Here is a 20,723-nt window from a genome sequence, read left to right as displayed (position 1 = left end):
CAGTTACCTTAATAGTGCAGAAAAAGTCTAATCGAAGTACATCAAAGTTCAAGTAAACCTAGTCTCCAATACACACAGGCATTTCTGGCTGTTCTCATCCAGGACATTTACACACGCCTCCGCAACACGCACGCAGACACGCACACACACACACACACACACACACACACACACACACACAGGCCTGTAACAGGTCTAACTTGAGTGGACGCAATCTGATCACATCTTTTTTTGGCTTTGAGCAGATGCTAAAATACATCTCTAAGCAATATACAGTACAGCACATATATTAATTTTTCTATCTTATATTGGACTCTTGACTTAAGTTATCGCTGAGGCTGGAAGATTTAGGTCATGCTCCGAGCAACGTTTCGTTGCTGGAATATGCTTAAAGTCTCTAATCTGTCACTCAGTCTTACACAAACGCACACAAACACACTTTTTTGGATTGAGTGGTAATATGACCTCCGTTAATCGCGCTTGTAACTTGGTACTCGATACAGATGTAAGAACAGAATCAGAGAACCACGTAAACATCTGGAAACCAGAAAACTGTTGTAACTGTCTGCGTGCTGAACGACGCAGTTCTGAAATCACATTCAGTAACTTTTCATCTTGGAGGATTCTGATCGGTAGATGCAAGTATCTCTTCTCTTAAAATATATACTAATCATTTAAAAGAAAAGCACAGAAAATGTGAAAGATAATCAAATCTTATAGAATAGCCATTGATAATAAAGTAAAATGGTTAGCAGAATACAGTGACCTAACATCAGTGGAGTTGAGTGTCCTTTTGAGCCTTCTCTCATGCAGATGTACTCCTATGTAATTTCTTGGGGTGGATATTACAACTGCCTGTTAAAACAAGGTAGTTGTAAATAGCTACTGACAAGGCAGTCATGTATGCATTCATCTGCAAGTTAATATTTAAAAAAAAAAAAAAAAAAAAAAAAGGAGCTCATGCCTTTCATTTGAGTACACATTTTATAAAATAATGCAGGGCACTGCTCTGCAGGCATGCGTAGGGTGGGCAGAAAAGGACGGATAAGAAAGACGCGAGTCAAATGACTTCTAAATCCCCACCGGCCAATCGGCGCGGCTTTTTCCTCCGTTTTTTTTTTTTTTTTTTTTCTCCTCGTCTTTTCCACCTCCTTTCAGGTGGCTCTGACAAGAACCCTGAATGAGGCTGATGCCACTGTTGAGTCCTGGCTGCCTTTCACTGGCGCTCCTTCAGGTGCTTGTAGGATAATGGTGTGACAGCTGCGATCTGAAAACAGCACAAGTGGACAGACTTTAATTCGTGCTTTCGTCAAGAGCTAGTACTGGCGAGGAGGACAACGTATCACAAAATCATTCCCAATCAGAGAACAAATTGATTGGCTACATAGCAATGCACATGAAAGCCAGAATAATTATAGTTTCCCCACCACCGTCAATTAACAGACATTAGTTAAGATTTCATCCAAGTCAACTGATCTGTCGAAGCTCAGCAGGCAGATTTAAACAGTGTTAGGGCAGTCTCCTCGAGGTTTACCTGGATGTCTGTAGGAGGCCACAGTCTGACAGCTACAGGGAGAATAGAAATCCAAGTTAAGAAGTGAAAGCTGTTGTATAAAGCTTGGTGCTACTGTTAGGCAGTCGATGACCCTGGTGAATAGTGATTGTAAGGTGTGACCATTCTCCACAGCTTACCTTCAGGGGGCGGACAAAAAAAAATAAAAATAAAATAAAGAAAGTATAACACAAGGTAAAGAAATGCCCTTTTATTTAATTACATGAGCATTTTTGGTGCGACATTATTAAAACTCCAATTCCAGGAAAAGGAGGGACGATGTGTAAAATGCAATAAAGACAGAATGGAATGATTTGCAAATCTCAATTATAATATTTCTAATTCAAGAAAAATATTTAATCTCATCTTGAAATTGATGCCAGCAACTTGGGACAGGGCCATGCTCAACGGCGCTGGGTCTTCTTTGTCGTATTTTGAATTTCATGATGTCAAATATGTCTAATTGGTAAAAGCTGTGGGGTGCAGGCAGGTCAGTCCAGCTCCTGAACTCTTCTACTATGAAGCCATGCTGTTGTAATGGTGCATTATGGTGTTTTGCTGAAATATGCAAGGCTTTAATAAAAAAAAGAGGTCACCTGGATGGGAGAATATGTTGCTCTAGTTCCATAGGCACTAATGCACCCCCATACCAGCAAAGATCCAGGCTTTTTAATCTAAGTGCTGACAAAAAGAGGGATGGTGTCACTCCTCTTTCGTCCAAAGGAGGCAGTGGCCAAATGCAAAAGAACGTGTTTAAAAATCATATTTCTTATTAGCATAAGTGCTCCTGAGACTGCGTAGTGATTTCCATTAATCATTTCTGTTTAAATGCAGAAAACATTATTCTGAAATTTCTCCATTCTGCAGATGCAGTTTTTTGGCAAATTGCTAAACCTCCATAATCTGTCCATCTTTACTTCACAGAGACTCTTCCTCTCTAAGGTGCTTTTTTTTTTTTTTTATAAATACTAAATTGTGTTACTGACCTGTTGCCAATTAACCTAACCTAAGACGAGCTAAGGTGAAATAATGAAATATCTTACATTCAACATATATATTTTTGAGATTTGCAGCTGATTATAGTTTTTGTTCACATTTTACACAGGGACCCAACTTTTTTGGAAATGTGTTTTATTTATCATTAGTTTTCAATATTTCAGATGCCAATATACTAGAAACACTGTGTGTTTATGTTTTAATTTACAGTTATTTTGTTGTCTGTCCCCTGCAATTCAGCAGCGTCTGAGGTGAAGTTACGCCAACATCACAACGTGCAGTTCAAGTGCAACACTCACAAATGCATCCATTATTTGCCACGAAAGAAGCAGACAGCTACCAGTGCAGACTTGGATATGTACACAGGAGAAAACAACCATTGGATGTCAGAAAGTGGAGGAATGACAATCACAGACCAGCTCTGTTTTTTTTTCACACAACCAGATAGGAAGACAAACCTGACACCTCACACTCAGACACACCTGGAAAATGAGATGGACTGACAGTAAAACAATTTAAAAACGGGCGTCAGAAGCTCATGCAGAAGGTAATAAGCTGGGCATCCAGAGGGAGGCTGAATAGAGCATGTGTCTGTGCAATAGCTTTGGGTCTAGATATGCATTCGCATGTCAAATAATTGCACCATCTAATCATTTTGACCAACAAAAAACGAGTGACATGAACATATGCATCTCTTCAGCCAGCCTATATCAGCTTACACAACACATAAGAACACAGTGCGCCCCATTAAACATGGCCTTCATGGCATTATGATGCCTTTGATTTCCTTGTTAACCCAGAGTTAGAGACGAGAACTGCTGGAGGGAGTTTACTAGTGGGAGCGAGTCACTGATTGGCTTGAATGGCCTAGAAGTGGGCTGGTACCTGTTTAAATGACAGTATTGGACTCATCTGAAAAGGTTCTCATGAGCAGGGGCCTGGCTGAAGACCGGGGAGACGGGAGGCCTCCCGCGCCCGACTGAGCCGGCTTCTTCTAGAAGGGGCGAGGCAAGAGACACCAGTGATGTCACTACGCTGACAAGCACACTTCTTTTTCTCCATCTTGTGCTTTCTCTTGCACACAGACATTCACAGACACAAACATATACATTCACAAAGACTTCAAAAGTGGACAGGTGGACATTGGACAATGGAAATTAGTCCATGTGCCTTTCAAGACACCTTTTCCTAAACTCCATAAAAGGGTCCATATAAGACACATCTACTTCCCTTATATTTCAACTGAATGCATGAAATAAAACACACAAAGAGACAAAATACAGTGGACTGCAGGGACTGTGTTGAGGCTCCAGGATGAGGTTGCGGCTTCAAGCCTCATGCAGGTAAGTTTAGGTGCTTTGACGTGCTGCAGTCACCTGACTGGACATGCGGAGGCAGCAGGCATTGGAGCAGCACAGGCAGCTTGGATAAGACATTGACTGTAACAACTGGACAGACAAGGATGGAAGACTGACTGTACGCTTTCAGTACGAACACCCTGTCCTACTCCACACTGCAGGAAGAGCAGGGCACGCGCCACTCCAATTCAATACACATAACTAGTGAAAAGCACTTGAATCAAGGTTTAAAATGCGGCCTTCCAAGGATAGCATTAATGAAGATTTAAGTAATTTGACTAAATCTGTCCAACAGAGTGGGACTTTAATCAATGCTACTTGGTTGCGTAAAGAAGGAATCCGACAGTGGGAGAGGAAGGACACAACAAGTAGGAAACAAGCAAGTTTCCAAGCACACAGAAATTCCTCAGGAAGAGATTTAAGATTAAATGCTGACAGAGAAAAAAATAAAGAGACCTCAGTCACTCCATGAGAAGCTGTGAGTGCTAACGGTCTGTGACAACATGAAGATAGTAGATGTCCCCGAGGAAGGAAGTCGATGCTTCATCTTTAGGGAGGACAGTCCAGAGAGGAAGAGAGACAAAATAAAAGGGTGAAAGTGATGAGAAGAATGTGTCAGAGTGCAACAGCAGCAGTTAGGAAAACAAAGTAGGAGAAGTGAAAAATGAGCAACAGGGTTGTTAAGAGCCAAATACTTAAAAGATTAAAGCATACTTCCAAGTAGAGATGTGTACAATGTGTCAGCTTAGCTAGTTTTCAACTCTAGTCCTCTGTGCAAAAGAAAACAAGACTCAACATTCTTTTTCTTCCAAAATGTGGGATACACCCAAAAGCCACATCCATAAAAACATTCAGCTGCTTGGAACACAAACAAGTAGGACAAAACAAGTCTGAGAAAACCTATTGGAGGATCAGGCAAACTGTTTGAAATGCAATCAAACAAACAAAGAAACTTACATGTATCAATTCTGTGTCCCCATCTTTCATTAGAAATGTTGCAACAATTGGGGACTGGATATAAGCAGTATGAATACAGAAGACATAGGCCCAATCACAGTTCTTCGGCTTGGCTTTACCTCTCTATTTTGCAGGAGTAGGGTAGGCATTTTCTATTGTGGATCAAGCATCTAGCCATCCAAATGGTCCCTATTGCCCTGGTTGAAGGTCTAGATTAACATTACTCCTTAATCCACATAACAAAAAGGACAACATACCCCTTCAAAACGGAGTGCAAATGTGTGCTTATGTATGTCTGCTTCAGCTTTACCTGTCGAGCGTGGGGTCCTCGAGGCTTGCGGAGCACCACAAGCAGGATCTCTGGCAGTAGACTGAGCAAAATAAGCAATATGATGACCAGCCAGGCTGACACAGAGCTCAGCATGTTGGCAAACACAAAGTACAAACGCTGCTGCCTCAGGAAAGGCCTGCAAGAGAGGTAACAGTTTAGTTTATATAGCAAGAGCTACTAAAAATAAGACTATCGAGAATGAACACTTGTTATTTAATCTTGAGGTGTTTTCTAACCATATTATTCCTCCCCAGAAGAAGCTGAAAAACACGTAGAAAGCCAGGGAACCCCAGATTACAAAGTGGTTGATCCAGGTCCAATGCCTGGTGTCCAGAGCCAGCTAGAAAGGTGGAATGAAGTTACTTAAGCTTGTATTTAAATCCAAGGGAAGCAAAAAAAAAAAAAAAAAAAAGAAGAAAGAAACACTTGTTCAGCATGACACATACCATCGTGTTGACTTAAATGCTACACTGTCCCTTCAAATCTTATTAAGGCAAACTCAGAGATTGGCAAGTAAACATGTTACATGTGTTAGACTGTATTGGCTTAAAACTGTAATGTAATCAGGTCTGCTACAATGCATTAGCCTTGAACTAGCCAACCTTGCCTCCTGTATCTGAAAACTAGCTGTTTTGTCTTCCCTGATGTCAGAATGTGCAGAGCCAGGCCGTCCACTTAAATTACAGAACAATGAGACGAAGAAAAGCTGGATGCATTTTGCGAAAAGTGGAGTTGAAACACAGCGTTGCGGCAACATGCCTGATCAGAGAATATGATTTAGGCAAAATTAACACTCTCGCACTGCTTTTGTTGAGGGATATTATGTGCACATGCTTACCAGGGTAACACACGCCTTAATAAATTTAGTAAAGATACAGCATTGCACTAAGGCAGTTATAGAGGTTTACGCAACAACTCCAAAAGAAATAGTTAATAGTAACTACAGTCAATTAATGCTTAGTGGATTGATTTTGTGCAGAGCTACATTGATAAGAGAGTTGAGGATCATCGCCAACACTCACCTAATTTTTCTAACTGACTTTTTAAACAAAGTTTGACCAGACACAGTTGGAATTAACAAATGCACCACTCTCACACTCATTAGCGTGCTACCAAAACCTTGAGTGTTTCAAAGTATGACAAGCCTGCCGTGGGAATGTAAATTACATCGCTTCGGAATGTTGAGAATTTATAGTCCACAGGCTGAAAGTAATCAAAACATTTAAAAGTGTTTCTTATTTTACTTCTAAGCAGTTTGCTTCGCTTAAAACCGACTCAGCTATGTTTGCCCCATCAGTGTGGCTCATCGAAGTTCGTCTGTGATCTGTCTGTCAACATCTTTAATGGTGGACAAGCCTCCATCATCTCAGAGTAGAGAACACTGATCATCTATATACTTAGTGTTGGTTTTATTCATTCATGCTTGGCTGGATGGGTAATATGTGGAATGCTTTTTTATGTGTAAAACTTAGAATGCACATTCATTTCTGCTTTAAAAGGAATTTTTAAAAAATACCAGAATGGGGCTTACCTTTAGTGTTACAGTGAAGACGAGGACAGTGAAAACGATAGTTCCATACGACCAGTTCCCAAAAACCTGGATTCAAATAGGACGAATAAAAAGTATTGAGGAAACTATGCTGAATCATTTCATTTCATTTCACATCTATTTAGAAGACGACTTAAAACAAACCTGGCCGTTATCTTGTAGGGCTGGGTTACTGAACAAATATCGAACGCCAAAGAAGAAGAGCAAGCCATGGAAGACTCCGAGTAGTGTCCAGTAGAGAAATGGTCCCCAACGCAACATAGCATTCTTTGCAATCTCTCTAAAAAGAAGTCATTTAAGAGGAAGATGAACAAAGTCATGACTTTATGTCTCTAAACATACAATAGTTTAACGGTCATGAACAGCTCTTGCCACACAACAGAATTTAAAAAAAAAAAAAAAAAGGTCAATCAATGTAGGTACAACAACCACAGCTACACACTCAAGAGAACACAAGGTTAAACAAATATTCCCCAAGTTTACCTGTAGAGGGTAGCATTGTCCAGGAGAACCTCAATGCAAATGTGCTGCTCAAAAAGGCTGTAGGCCAGGATGGGCATAGAGGTGAAGCAGATGTTGTACATCGTCAGATAGGCGGCATCATACAGGGGCTGGGGAGGATGGGAGTAGGAGGGACGATTGGAGGGGAACGGGTGGTAAGGAGAAGGAGGGAACGGGCAACCAGGAGTTAATCATATGGAGAGGACAAAACGCAGACACACCAGCAACTTAAGCTCTGAGCAGGTCATACCAGCAAGCTTATACACATCTTTCATGTACTCATGAAAGATCTATGTCAGGGGCCATAAGAGAGAAGGCAACATCCACCCTCGCCTTTAACAGACACATATACCAGAAGGCATAAACCAGCTTGTAGGTACAATATTTGATGAACTTGTAAATTTTCAAAAGCTGAATTAAGTTTATATCATTTATACCTAACATAATTTGTGTGTTCTAGTGTATTTTTTGTATCCAAATTTTAAAACTTTAAATAATATATTTTGTAACTGTGTGACATTACACAGACACAAACACCACCGAGATTGCATAACATTTATATGCAATGTATCAGAGTGGCAGAACCTGACATGACTGAGTTATTTCAACAAAGCTCACACATCCCAGGGGCAGTGAGGGAGGGGTAAACAGAAGGAGAGAATGCGGTATTCAGGGGATTTAAGGGGCTCTCCCTTTCTTTCGAGTTCAGGACATGTCTGAACTTCGACAGGACTCAGAACATACTTACTTGCTGGGAATAGCCACAAAAGAACTGGTACAAAAACTGTGGTAAGATGAAGCAAAGATTCTGCAGGCAAACAAGAGTGAAAGAACAGGTTCATACTGATTATTCCAAGTCATCAAAGAACATAAAATGTATTCAGAAAACTGAGTCGGACAATAAAACACACTGATCTCGTTCAAACAATTAATTTGCTAAAGGTGTTAAAATGAATTCTGTCAAGTCTGTGTCTGTTAATCACATCATTTCCAGATAGAGTGAATACGTGATCTTTTTGGAAAGCACAAGCTTTGTACAAACTCCAAACATCTCCTAAGCTCTAGGGAGAATTAAAAAGTCAAAAGTAACTGCTCCTCTTACCTTGTAGAAGAAATACTGCACCAGGTGTGCAATGCGAACATAGTAAAGATGTCCATGAGCCAACAAAAGTTTCTTGAGGTGCTTGAGTTTGGGGATGGCATAATCACTGTTCCTCACTGCTTGTCGGCCCTCCTTACCCTTAATGCCTGAAACACCAAGACGAAAAATGACATTACCTTTAACACAAGGCTACGATGACGTATATTTGAGGTGCTGATTGTAGAGAGCTTACCAATACCAACATGTGCTTCCAAAATCATACTGACATCATTGGCTCCGTCGCCAATGGAAAGGGTGATCGGACTGCCTTTAGAGTTCTTCACCATTCTGACGATCTGCAGATGTTGCAAGAGAGGGGCAGAAAAAGAAAGTTACCAAGTGGTCACTATAAACAGGATCAGTTCAATTTCATGATTAAACTTTGTCAAAAAAATAAATCACTAATTATTCTGACCTGTGCCTTCTGTAGAGGAGCCATGCGGCAGCAGAGCACAGCTGTGCAGTTTTGACAGATCTGCAGAAACAGGTTCTTGTAGAGACTCGAATTGGATTCAGAGGATGAGCTGAGCACCATCGATAAAGATGCTCCATCTATGATGAAACCATAATCATGGTTGGCCACAGACCAGCTCCTATAAGAAAGAGAGGAAGAGACGAATTAGACACAATCATCATAAAGAATTAGTTTTGGTTAAATGAATGTTAAATCATATAAAGATAACAGCTTCTCAAAACAATCTCTGGGGATAGGTTAAGATCAGAAATCAAAGCACTGACCTGTTAATACCGGCCTTAACTGGTGGTGCATCCTGAACAGCTTTCTTATGGTACTCAAGCAAAAGGTCATGCAGTCGTTCCTCACGCTTCCTCCCTCCATCCTCTAGCGTACGCACAGTTAGCTCCAAAAGCTCGGTGTTTCTCTGGAACAACCTACAAGCATAGCAGGTGGACTTTGCCGTCTCCATCTTGTCACCTGTTAGGACCCAAACCTTCATACCTGCTCCCTGCAGGGCTTCCATCGTCTCTGCTGCCTCCTCCTGAAGCCTTCAGAGTAAGAACAAAAACATAACAAGTTAGACAGGAGGAAGTTTACTTTTTCCAACAAAAATGATAGTCAATTCAACTGAACAAGAATTAATTAATCCAAAAATGGGAAATTATGTACACCAGGTTAAGACCTGGCGCACAGGGTCCCCCAAGGCTCGATGCTCGGGCCCCTTCTCTTTGCCATGTATGTAGTGTATACTCTGCGTGTATACACTAAACTAGACTTAAATGGGCCCTGGTGATCAGCACGTGCTCCAAAATTCTCACTCTTTGCATTTTTTGTAAAAAAACAAAACAAAAAAAACAACAGTGACATGTAAGTACATATTAATGCAGTAGAATCTCCAGTAAAGCTGTTTTTGTTCAAATATATTTCTGTTTCTTTTGTCAGACAGCATAACACATCTAAAATTCTGCCTGAAACTCAGCCCATTAAGACTACGTATTAACTGTCGGTCACTTAAAGTATATCCAGTCAGCTCTGCTCTAATAAAATCCTGATTTAACTGCAGCATCAGACAAAAATCCCTGTTCAAGTAAAATAAAGATATCTGCGCAATGAATTCAGCTGTGCCTACATGTACTATGATGTCCCACAGAGAAAGTGTCACTATTATTTTTTTCACAGTCCACTACATAACAACATCTTCAATACTTTGGTATTTTTGGACCATTCTTAGGTCCATAACTCTTTAGCTTACATGCATATATATACAAGAACAAGGACGGTGTTCTAATTAAATGGCCCAGTGCATGTAACCACACTGACTGCTCAGAGAGGTTTTAAAAGGGGCTGCAGTCCTAAATTGTGAAAAATTGTTCACAATAACAACAAAACTTTCAGTGAACACCATGTCATATTTGTCCATGGCCTCCTTTGTTTAAAAAAAAAAAAATGTAACAAACTTTCTTTTTTTTTTTTTTTACATCAAGCTTTCAGGCGATGAAGGACTTGATAAGGAGGAGCGCTGGTTATATAAAAGGTTGTTGTTTTTCCTACAAGGCAATATTACAGGGTGGTCATATCACAGCTTTGTGACGGCAGTACTGAAAGCAACAAAGTTGACACAGAAACGAGATTGGGATGGATAAATGGGTCAAATACAAGACTTTTAGCCAGGAAACCGGCTCATAACCTGTTTGAAGGTTAAATTCAGAACTGTGCCTTATTCATTTCTAGTGGCAGCTTGGTTATGTCATGGCAAAAACACTGCTGAACCTGATTTACTTTAGGCATCAAAACTACTTGGTTAGATTTACACTTTAATGTAAATTATATTTAGCATAAACATTTTACAGATTAAATTCACACATGCATGCATAATTAGTGTATTCCTCCACTCATTCTGTGTGTGTTTTCTAATTTCAATACGTATAAAACAGGTCGAAAACAGAGGGCCTGTTTCACAATCGTGAGTCTTAGATTTTCGAGGCCATATAACCACAAGGTGGCAGTGTGAGCTTACTTTAACAAAAGTCTGATAAAAGGTCTGATCACACAACTCAAAATAAATTAGAATATAATAAAAAGATGAGTTTTCTAACGGCATGTAACAGGGGGGAGGAACAAAGTTTGTTGTAAAACATCTGAAATGGAATCAATCGATGTGTAAAAGAAACATAACAGAGAAGGAATCAGCTAAATGTCACATCAAAAACAATGTAAAAAAGAAGAACATGCATAAAAGATTCAAATCTGAAGTTGATGTGTAAGCTGTATAGTTTGTGTATGTTGTTGGAACCCACCGATCCTCCACAGCAGTAGCTCCTATTAGACTCATTCCAGTCTCCACTTGGTTGTAAACAGCAATGAGCTTCTCCTCTCTGTCCTGCAGAGCCAGTCGAGCTTCCCTCAAGCCCTCATCTGCCTGGGCATACTCAGCTGCGCTGAGATGTTTGTATGCCACACACAGCGTCCGATAGCCCTCCTAAACAGTGAAACAATAGAAGTTACAACACAAAACCACACAATAATATGTTGCAAAATCCTTATAGCTGTAAGGACATTTGGGGGGAAAAAAACAATTGCTGAAAAACAATTGCTTTGCACTCACTGTTGCATTACGTTCCACATGCATGCGTATCTGTTCAACCTCCTCCTGTCTGACCCGAGGGAAGATAGAAGAGTCTGCTCCCTTACAAAAAAGCAGTGTATCACCTGGGTACAAAAACACACAATAACACATACAGCATGGTGACAGCCAACGACATACACTCAATCAGAAATAAATCCAAAAGCTCTGACAGTGGTCTCAAGCTCACCTGATATGGATCTGACTATTACACTCATTCGCCTTCTCACTGGGTCAAAGTTCAACACGTGAAGCAGTTCATACCTTCGGGGGGAGCAAAACAGAGACAACATAAGAATAAAAAGCAGTGCATATGCAACTTTAAAAAAACAAAAACAAAAAAAAAAAAAAACTTACTTTTCAACATCTTTATTCCTGTTGCGAATTTTCATAGTCTTGCTTTCAAGACCCAGAAATGTGAAGCCGTACCTGTAGATGGAGACAAATTACCGCAAATTGGCAACCGATTAGCTTATATGCTATACTAAAAAAAAAAAAAAAAAAAAAATTAACAATTGAAAACTGTTGTATATTTTTAGAATATCATTTCAACTCATTAAGTCCGTGAGAAAGCCTGTTTCTTACCTCATGGCACCCTTGACCAGAGCAATCTCGTCAGGTGAGGAAGCTATAAAGCCCCTCTCCTCCTGAGGAGGATCGAACACCTCTTCCAACACCCCTAAACCGTCCACCTGGTCTATCTTTTGACCTTGGCCTTGACTCTGCTCTGCAGACTCCTTCACCTGGACTGTGTGGCACAGACAGAGGGCACGCAGAAACAACTCCTCTCTCTCCTATTGACACAATGAATGAAGCAGTTCAATACATTAAAATAAGACACACAAAACACCGTCTAAGCTTTACTCACGTAACCTACTTCAATGAAAGAGTATTTACAACCACACATGATATTTACAGTCTTCACTTACGGCCTTTCGTCTTAATCGACTTCTTATCGAAATAACTGCTGAAGAGCTTTCAGGTTCTCGTGTGAAGAGCACACAGCCACTTTTTCCCCTCCATGTTAACTGCATATGTTCAGATGTCAAGGAGACCATACGAGGGTGACCTATGAAGGGTCTTTCTGAGCAACGAGCTATGTAATGGCCGTATGTTAATGCTTTTGTGACTTTTACAACAGATGGTGGGACACCACAACACCCACCCTGCCAGCTTTCTGCTGTAGTCTGTTCACAGGTCCATCTGTGACACAGAATCCGTCCAATTCAGAGCTTGCGTCCCGGTACTTGTACTGGAATCCGTCGATGCAGCACTCTATGAACTCCATGTTATTCTGAGTGAGAGTGCCCGTCTTGTCTGTGAAGACATACTCCACCTGCAGCAAATACGATCGGTGAGAGGGGAACAGCATAAGACTCATCCGAACCCATTAAAATTCTGTTCCTAATTTGGCAGGTTCCAACAATAATATTGGTTAACTACTGCCAGAAAGAATTACACCGCATTAATCAGTTTAATGTAGCATCACCTTGAAGTAATCTGGCAAACTAAGTGTGACTGATCTATAGCAGCATTGTTTCAAGTATGTGTGCCAAAAGAGAAAATGAGGACAGTTGTGGCAATCTGAGATGGTCACAAAAATGTAGTTTTTTTTCTCTTTTTGCAGATTTGTGATATAACCTAGGAGTCTTTTTTTCCCCCCATAAATTTGGGAAAACTTCATTAAACCTTAAAACACAAAATGTTGGCTTTAAATAACATGCTTTCACGGAGCTACACTTGTGCATCTGTGTGTGTAAGCTGCAGTATGGGCAACATAAATCTTCTCAGCGAGCTTTGTGCAGAGGTCTGATGCTGGTAAACAGCTTTACTATGGTGCCATCTACAGCTATGGTGCTGATTGGCTAATGGTTCAATCACTTGTGGCACCAGGATCAATTCTTTATGAACTAAAAATCAGAGTTTAATGTAACAGGAAAAAAAAAAGAAAAAGCCAAATCAATCGACCGACTCAGATGGTCAGACAGATTAAAGGTCCGGACCCAGGCAAGCTGATCTGTTAATCTATAGAGCATGTTTGGAACGATCTCTAAGAATGGGGTTTGTAATAAATAAAGTCCTAGAGGGTATGCCTAAAACGGCTCTGACCTCCACCTCATGCATCATAATGTACAAGTTGTTTTGACATTATCACCTGTAATAAAGTCACCTTCATGTGTTGATGAGCGGATGGAAGGAATTAATGGATGCGCTGGAGCAACGTAGAATCAAGTATTCACCTACAATTCGAGGTGTCCGTGGGGCCCAAAGTTTTCTCTGTGCATGTCTGTGACCGAGTATCAACACCTCATAGTCCCAATGCTTGTTCTACATGTTCCACCTGCTCATTACTCTTATATGTTGCACATTTACTGCTCAGGGAAAGTTTTTTATCATTATTTTTCTTTCTCTTTTTTTTCCACCAGGGTTATCCTTTTCCACTTTTCAAAGGCTAAAATCTGTGAGGTGTCACTTCAATAACTTTAACTGGAAATGATTTCTCGGTGAAAACAGGTGGAAGAGGTTTAAGAAAGACACAGACGTGCAGAATTTACAGAAAACAAGTCATTAGAGACGTGCAATCCTGCTATTCAAGTGTCTCGTTTAATCTTTTTCCATCTGGCTGACCTGTCCGAGCTCCTCGTTGAGATCCGAAGTGTTGACCAGCGCCCCCTCCTGGATTTCAGGGTCAAAGAAATCTTTGTCCCACGCGATGAAAAAAGATCCCAAAAATTTCTGCATCTCAACAGTGACATACATGGACACTGGAATGATGAAGTTGAAGAGCACCATGAAGGACAGGAAGTCTGTGAACATCTTAAGGTACTGTTGAGGAGAAAAAAAACAAACAAACAGGCAAGCGCATAGTTAAACGAGAGTTAAACAAGGCTGAAAACCAGCTCCACACACTTTATTTCAGTATATTCTGTTCATATTCTATTAGAACTAATTCATTCAAACCACTGCCAGTCTAAAAACCTATTTTTTTCTCATCGTTTCAATGTCACTGTAAAACTCGTCTATGGAATACCTTATTTGGCCCCATGTTTTAAACAACATTCAGAAAACAGTTAAAGAAAAAGTTACACATCTCTCTAGCTGGTCGATACACAACATCCGATCAAATTAAGTTTGTAAAATATGTAGTATGAATGGAGCAAGCGTGTGTGTGGTTGTTTGTCTCGTTTGTCTCTGTGTGGCCCTGTGATGGACTGGCGGCCTGTCCAGGGTGTACCCTGCCTCTCGCCCATTGACTGCTGGGATAGGCTCCAGCCCCCCCACGACCCGACCGACGGACGGATTCAGCGGTATAGAAAATGGATGGATGAATGGAGCAGTTCAGTGAAACTAAAATCCTCTATAAGCAAGTATTTATCATGTTAAAGATTATCAAAGTGTGGCATTTTTAAATTTGACAGGTGTTTCTGTGACATTTTGTGACATTCGGCCACAAGAAAAAAAACTAAATTAAAAAAAAAAAAAAAGGCCAATGCGAGGCTCCGGAAGTTCTGGAATAGTAAATGTCTTTGGACAGCCACAGAAGACAACAGCTGTGGATGATCAGAGGATCCTTTGCATGGTAAAGTGAAATCCTTTCAACAACATCCAGCCATGTGAAGAACACTCTCCAGGAGGTGGGCAAGTCGATCATTAAAGGAATACTTCACATGGGAAAACATGGATGGATTAACACATGGCACAAACCAAGCAAACCAGTTCTGAAAGAGCATTATCTGACCTGAAACCGAATGACTGGAACAAAAACAAGTTAAGACCGTTTGGAACTCCTCATGATTTGAATGAACCCACAATACAGGCAATGTGATGGACCGGATTAAATACCAGTATGAGCTGATAAAATCACTGATTGGGAAATACTGAGTTGATGATTGAGCTTCTCTTGCTTAAGACTAAACTAAAGGCAAAAACACCCACAAACAATTCTAGGCACACAAATGAGGAAACCCATTTTTTTTTTCCTGACTACAGAGAGACAGTCACTGTCCGGAAAGAATTCTCAATAAAATATTTATAACAAACTTTCATTTGTTTGGCTCAACCTCTTAAAGCACGAAGCCTGTACCTCAGCTCCATCTCTGCTGTTCGTTTTGGCATACTGTACCAAAATGTTGCTTTAGCAAAGAAAGACCACAGTTTAAACTGTACCATTTCTGATTCAGGATTTGCTTTGAGTGTGGTGTTCCAACAGACACATGACGTGCGTCTTGGCAGTTTTCTAAAGCGTGAGCTCACCAGATTTGTGTCCTTCTCTCTCTGGGTTTTCTCGTTGTACCATGGCTCATCTTGTCCAGGCTTGCTCTGCCACACATACTTAAGCGTGGTGCACACAAGCGCCTTGCTTACCAATATGCAAAGATAAACCAGAAGGAAGGCATTGATGGACCTGAAAATATAAGATTAGAGAGTCCAACATAATGAGCACCAAATGTACGTCGTGAGTTTCAAAACCGATTGAGAGTTTTTGCTCTGAACTCACTTTTCCACAGCAGACCGTTTCTGAGATTTTCCTTGATAGTTGAGAGCCATTTTTGTCTCCATGCCAGTGTAAACTGCAACGCCTTCAGAGAAAAAAATAAATAAAACACGAGGGAGGGTGTTTTCCATAATGAGCCATGTTTAATAATACAAGTTATTGTCACAATGTCAACATCTTTCGACTCACCACATATCCTCTGAGTGTTCTTTAAAGTTGCCCCTTTCAGCAGTAGGTTTTCTGGGCCCAAAGACCTACACAATCACATCAGTAGATCAAACCGTGTTCAGTCACACACACACAAACTGTGCAATCCACACACCGCTCTATTCTCTAAATGGAAACCTGGCATCCACTCTGAAATGTGCAGTGACGGTGCGACTGCAGGCCAGGCGTCCCAGTGTTCTTGAGAAGGACACTGGCATTTGTTTATATGGCCATTACAAAGCAGTCAATGATAAATGCCAGTGGGAGTGCATTGGAAGCAGTGGCTAAAACCCTGCCAGCCTGTTTTAATTTTAATGCCCGTCTGCAATGAAGGATCAATGGAGTAGCGATTTGTTGGTGATGCAAAGGGAAACAAATGAGTGCTTAAGCAACTGTGCTTTGATTTTGCTCTCACTTAAAGTGGGTTGTGATGGCTGTGCGCGAGAGCTCTCACCTCACTGAAGGCTCTTGACTGTTTTTGTAGATGTGCATACGGCCAACAAACCTGGAACAAAGCAACACATATACTCAGAAGCTGAAGTTACATGTAAAAAATGTACATCCGATACTGGTTTCGTGTACTATTCAGTCTTCTAATATGAGAAGAAGATTTGAACTCCTGGAAGCAAAAATCCAAGCAAACACAACTCACTCGCTCAAAATCCAGTGCAGAGCTTTGGAGGCTAAATAAATACAGGAGGTCTGCCAGCAACATGCAGGCATTTTTATGGACTCTGCATAGAACACCTCCTCTTTTCTAACAGCACTCGAGTGTTTAGCTTAATGATGGCATTCCTACTCCTCACCCCAAGGGGGAAACAAAGGCCATCTATTGACCAAGATGAAATATTAAAGTAAGTAGGAATAATAAACTTTGTTGTGGAAAGATCAACAAATATTGTAAACAGGAACAACTTTTACCATTCTAAATATAAAACTAACCAAAGATAAGCATGCAAATACATGCCTATAACTCCCTGCTCAACAGTCCATATTTTCACGTTATGATTAATCACAACATTTTTAATGGAATTGTCCTAATCCATAGACTGACAATCTGAAGGCAACGCGTGCTCCTAGTGTTAATCTGCTGGGACCACAGGATGATTGCCTTACTTGTAAAGGTCAGGCTGTGGCTGTTCACACTCAATTGTCGCATTGAGAGATTCCAGATCCCTCTCTGTGTCTGGCACAGTGTAATGCGTCTAGAAAAGTGGACGAGACAGAGACAGGCACCATGTCATTTCAGCTTATTCTACCTCTCATTCACAGGAAGTACATGTGATAAGCAGCTCAAGAGATACTGACAAGGTGCGATAAACACCGAGAACACAGGCGGGCAAAAAAAAGAAAAGAAAAGAAAAGAGGAACCAGACGAGAAAAACTTTAAAGCAGCATTACAATCCGAGAGGATCATCTTTGATAACAACATTATTTATAGATTATTATTATAAATTTTTATTGTAGATATTTATGCAATTCATAGTTCAGATCAGGCACACTAAGGAATTTATAGAAAAGAAACAACACCCTCGTCCTAAAATGCATGATACTAATAAGCTGATATTATCAATGGAAATAGTTATTTCCCATGTAACCGTGTTGGTTAGAAAACAAAAAAACAAGGGGGGGGCAGCAGAGCATCTTACTTTATGATTGGATTCTCCATCCAGACTTGCAGTGGTAACGAAACACGTGCCATCATCTCGGCTCGACTGCAACAGTATTAAATCACAGGGAAAGGTCTCGTCTTCATCCACTTCCACAACATCTCCCACCTGAAAAGACCACACAAATAAAGGCACCCCTGTTAACCTGCCGCTGGTCCTCTTTGGTAATTCCAACATGTCGGACGGAGGAAGCGCAGACCCATATCGGTGTTGGCTCACACACATCAAGCTGGAGTGATCGAATCAGCTGAGTGGCGTCAGCATCATTGGTTAGACCAGTGCATCACTAAATACTGCCTCTCCCTTACATATGTAGCCAGTTTCATCTCCGTTACTGACTCCATTGCCTTTTCAGGAGCATATCCACAGTGAATCAACTTTGACCCCCCCCCCCACCCCCCATGCAACCTCTGTATTTACACACGACACTTCTATGCAATGAAGTCCCATCAGTCGCCGCTCAACAGTGAAAAGGCCTAAAAACTGTTTGCTGTCAAGTTGTGGTGGCCGTTTTGCAACAACAGCCGACTTAAAGAGCAACTCATGAGAACGCCTTTTTTGCCACCTCTCGATACTAACTTACCTTTTAGCTTTGGCTTGGTCTGCCAATTTTTTTTATCAAAAATATAGATGAAAATTTGTGTGTTTGCTAAACGTTTTCTGTTTTTAGCTCTAGCGGAAAGGTCAGAGTTACACTGTGTGAGTTCTCGAGCAAAAAGCACAACCAGTTTTAAAACAGAGCTACTTTAGTTATGGTTTTGAAGCTCTACTACACATTCAACATGGCCAGGTTCATTTGGTTTAGTCTAAACACATATAAAAAAAAAAAAAAAAAGATACAATACATACCACAACCCTTTCACAGTGGTTGGGGCTACCAAGAGCTGAAAATATCATATTTAAATAAACAACTGGGCCATTCAGATTAGCACTGGGAACTTTTAAGTCACATGACTGGCTAAGAATAGAATAATTTAGCCTCCCCATGTTTAGCTCTACTTATAATTTCCGTGATGCATTCGCTATACCTCAAAAGTGGGAAGTTGAACCTCTTTAGTTCTTGCTTTTTGCTATGTTATTAATAGCTAATTCCCACCAGCAGTTACATAGTTCATGTAACATAAGAAAGAAAGGAGCTAATAATGCTCTGCCAGTGCTTTGTCAAATGTTTTACAGCCCAACTGGGAAATCCCTCATCTTGTTGGGGCTTTCATGAATTTTTTTTTTTTCCTAATTGAAAGTTGGAAATTCTAAGTTCAGATTTGTTCCAAAGCGCAACAGCAGAACTCACCATTGCAAAGGCAAACTTGTAATCTCTGAATAAACCTGTTAACATTAGCCTTTAAAGAATGTGAACAAAAACCCAGAGGAAAACAGTAATGCGCAAGGTTATAGTGTTTATTTGTGGCAGAGGAATAACTTTGTGATATTGACTAGACTGTCAATGCCAGCTGGCCATTACATTACTTCCACGTTCGTATCTGCAGTGCAGGTCAAAATTCGTGCCAGTACATCACATGATTTGCAACAATGTTATGCAAAAAGGATGTGAATACCACGTGCATGTGGCCAAATTGCATAGATGTAAGAGTAAAACTGCCAATCAAGCATTTTTCTCCAAGTTTGGTGTGTGTAAAGTCTGAACTCACATTGCTGTGTGTGCTATTGTAAGCTCTCAGGCATGGTACTGTGAGCCCTCTCATTTGGAAATGTTGTGCTTTCATGATTATAGTAATTTTTGTCCAAATTTACAACTGTAAAGTGGCACTACGCTGAATGATTAAACTCAAAAGACCTCAGCACAATAGCCTAGATACATTAATTACTATCACACCCATGTTTGAACACCTAATCAGCTCAGAGGAGAAAACACATTCTCTCCTGTGTAAACTCCAAACATGCTCATGCCAAGCAGCCAGCAGCTTCTCTCTGGACTTATCTCGGACGAAATATTTTTCCCACAACCGAGCTAAAATGTGTCTGCTATAAGGTACCTTGATCTTCTCACTCTCCTTCCGTATCCTCCGGCCATCTTCTAGCACCGTCACAGGGTACTTATTCACCTCATTGTCAGCCTTGTGCCGTAGCCAGTCTTCATATCCCTATGGCAACAGATGGAACATATCAGAACTGCGTTATTTGCTTCGTAGTAGTAAAAGGTATACATTTTCTCTGTTAGTGCCGATGGAACACTGAGAACGCTGTGACACCAGCACAGAGTGGCACACAACAGAGCAGTGGTTGTCAAACAGAGGTGTGGACAGTGAAAGAAACTTTTTAAATCCACTGTTATGAAGTGATAATACAGGCTGTCATCAATCCCAAGGGAAGAATACTAAATATAACTGTGCGTACAATTTAATTGGTACATTCAGTATGTCATCATTATGTATAAGAGTGCCTGCAGCAGCAGAATGTGATGGAGATTGTCCAGCCGTGCATTCGAACAGCATACTGGGAAATAATACTGAGTCAGGTGAAAAAATATGTCTGGGCGGCAGCCACATAAGATACAAAATATACTGTAGACTTCTTAAGTACTTTAAGATAGTGATGGAGGAGATGGTACAAGAAGCAGAGGGGGACAGCGCAATGAGTGCCAAGTCTGTGCTCGAGACAGAAAATGGGATAAGTGTTTAGGGTGATAGGAAGAGAAAATCTTGTTGAGTAATGTAGAGAATTATGCTAGGGAGGAGACAAGGTGGGGAAACATCCCATGTATGGTTAGGAGAATTCAACTCTGCCTGACTATTAAAGTCGGGCAGACCTCCTTGGTGTCCCACTTCAAAGCCTGGCTGAAGGCGGTCCAGTACTATCAGTGCTCCCCATGTATTTGTGGAAGGAAGCCCACCCAGCATTGTGCAAGTCAAAGCCCCAGCAGTAGAT

The 20,723-nt window shown here is 40.8% G+C and overlaps 1 protein-coding gene across 7 annotated transcripts in view; it reads right to left on the bottom strand.

The window, feature by feature from the left end:
* Positions 1-904: 904 nt before the first annotated feature.
* The window catches only part of atp11c (ATPase phospholipid transporting 11C (ATP11C blood group)), a 44,828-nt gene continuing 25,009 nt past the window's right edge, over positions 905-20,723 (bottom strand). Inside the window, exons 5-31 of one of the 7 annotated variants that reach the window (XM_075481660.1) lie at positions 19,832-19,939; positions 17,817-17,945; positions 17,284-17,372; positions 16,622-16,672; positions 16,150-16,214; positions 15,964-16,045; positions 15,720-15,870; positions 14,094-14,291; positions 12,631-12,801; positions 12,051-12,259; positions 11,823-11,894; positions 11,656-11,729; positions 11,448-11,551; positions 11,140-11,321; positions 9,124-9,390; positions 8,801-8,978; positions 8,579-8,681; positions 8,347-8,492; positions 7,993-8,052; positions 7,227-7,354; positions 6,888-7,023; positions 6,726-6,791; positions 5,431-5,534; positions 5,174-5,330; positions 3,434-3,542; positions 1,535-1,566; positions 1,211-1,267 (exon numbers count right to left, since the gene is read on the bottom strand). In XM_075481660.1, the coding sequence (XP_075337775.1) occupies positions 3,438-3,542; positions 5,174-5,330; positions 5,431-5,534; positions 6,726-6,791; positions 6,888-7,023; positions 7,227-7,354; positions 7,993-8,052; positions 8,347-8,492; positions 8,579-8,681; positions 8,801-8,978; positions 9,124-9,390; positions 11,140-11,321; positions 11,448-11,551; positions 11,656-11,729; positions 11,823-11,894; positions 12,051-12,259; positions 12,631-12,801; positions 14,094-14,291; positions 15,720-15,870; positions 15,964-16,045; positions 16,150-16,214; positions 16,622-16,672; positions 17,284-17,372; positions 17,817-17,945; positions 19,832-19,939 (3,135 nt within the window). In that variant the 3' untranslated portion in view covers positions 1,211-1,267; positions 1,535-1,566; positions 3,434-3,437. Of the gene's footprint in view, positions 1,268-1,534; positions 1,567-3,433; positions 3,543-4,362; positions 4,454-5,173; positions 5,331-5,430; positions 5,535-6,725; positions 6,792-6,887; positions 7,024-7,226; positions 7,355-7,992; positions 8,053-8,346; positions 8,493-8,578; positions 8,682-8,800; positions 8,979-9,123; positions 9,391-11,139; positions 11,322-11,447; positions 11,552-11,655; positions 11,730-11,822; positions 11,895-12,050; positions 12,260-12,630; positions 12,802-14,093; positions 14,292-15,719; positions 15,871-15,963; positions 16,046-16,149; positions 16,215-16,621; positions 16,673-17,283; positions 17,373-17,816; positions 17,946-19,831; positions 19,940-20,723 lie in introns of those variants that run through there. The other 6 variants (XM_075481662.1, XM_075481661.1, XM_075481665.1 and 3 more) reach the window with 6 other exon arrangements.

The sequence above is a fragment of the Odontesthes bonariensis genome, chromosome 13 (genome assembly GCF_027942865.1).
Source record: "Odontesthes bonariensis isolate fOdoBon6 chromosome 13, fOdoBon6.hap1, whole genome shotgun sequence".
NCBI classification, from domain to species: Eukaryota; Metazoa; Chordata; class Actinopteri; order Atheriniformes; family Atherinopsidae; genus Odontesthes; species Odontesthes bonariensis.
The sequence above is the reverse complement of the archived record's forward strand: the minus strand, read 5'-3'. Positions and strand labels throughout refer to the sequence as shown.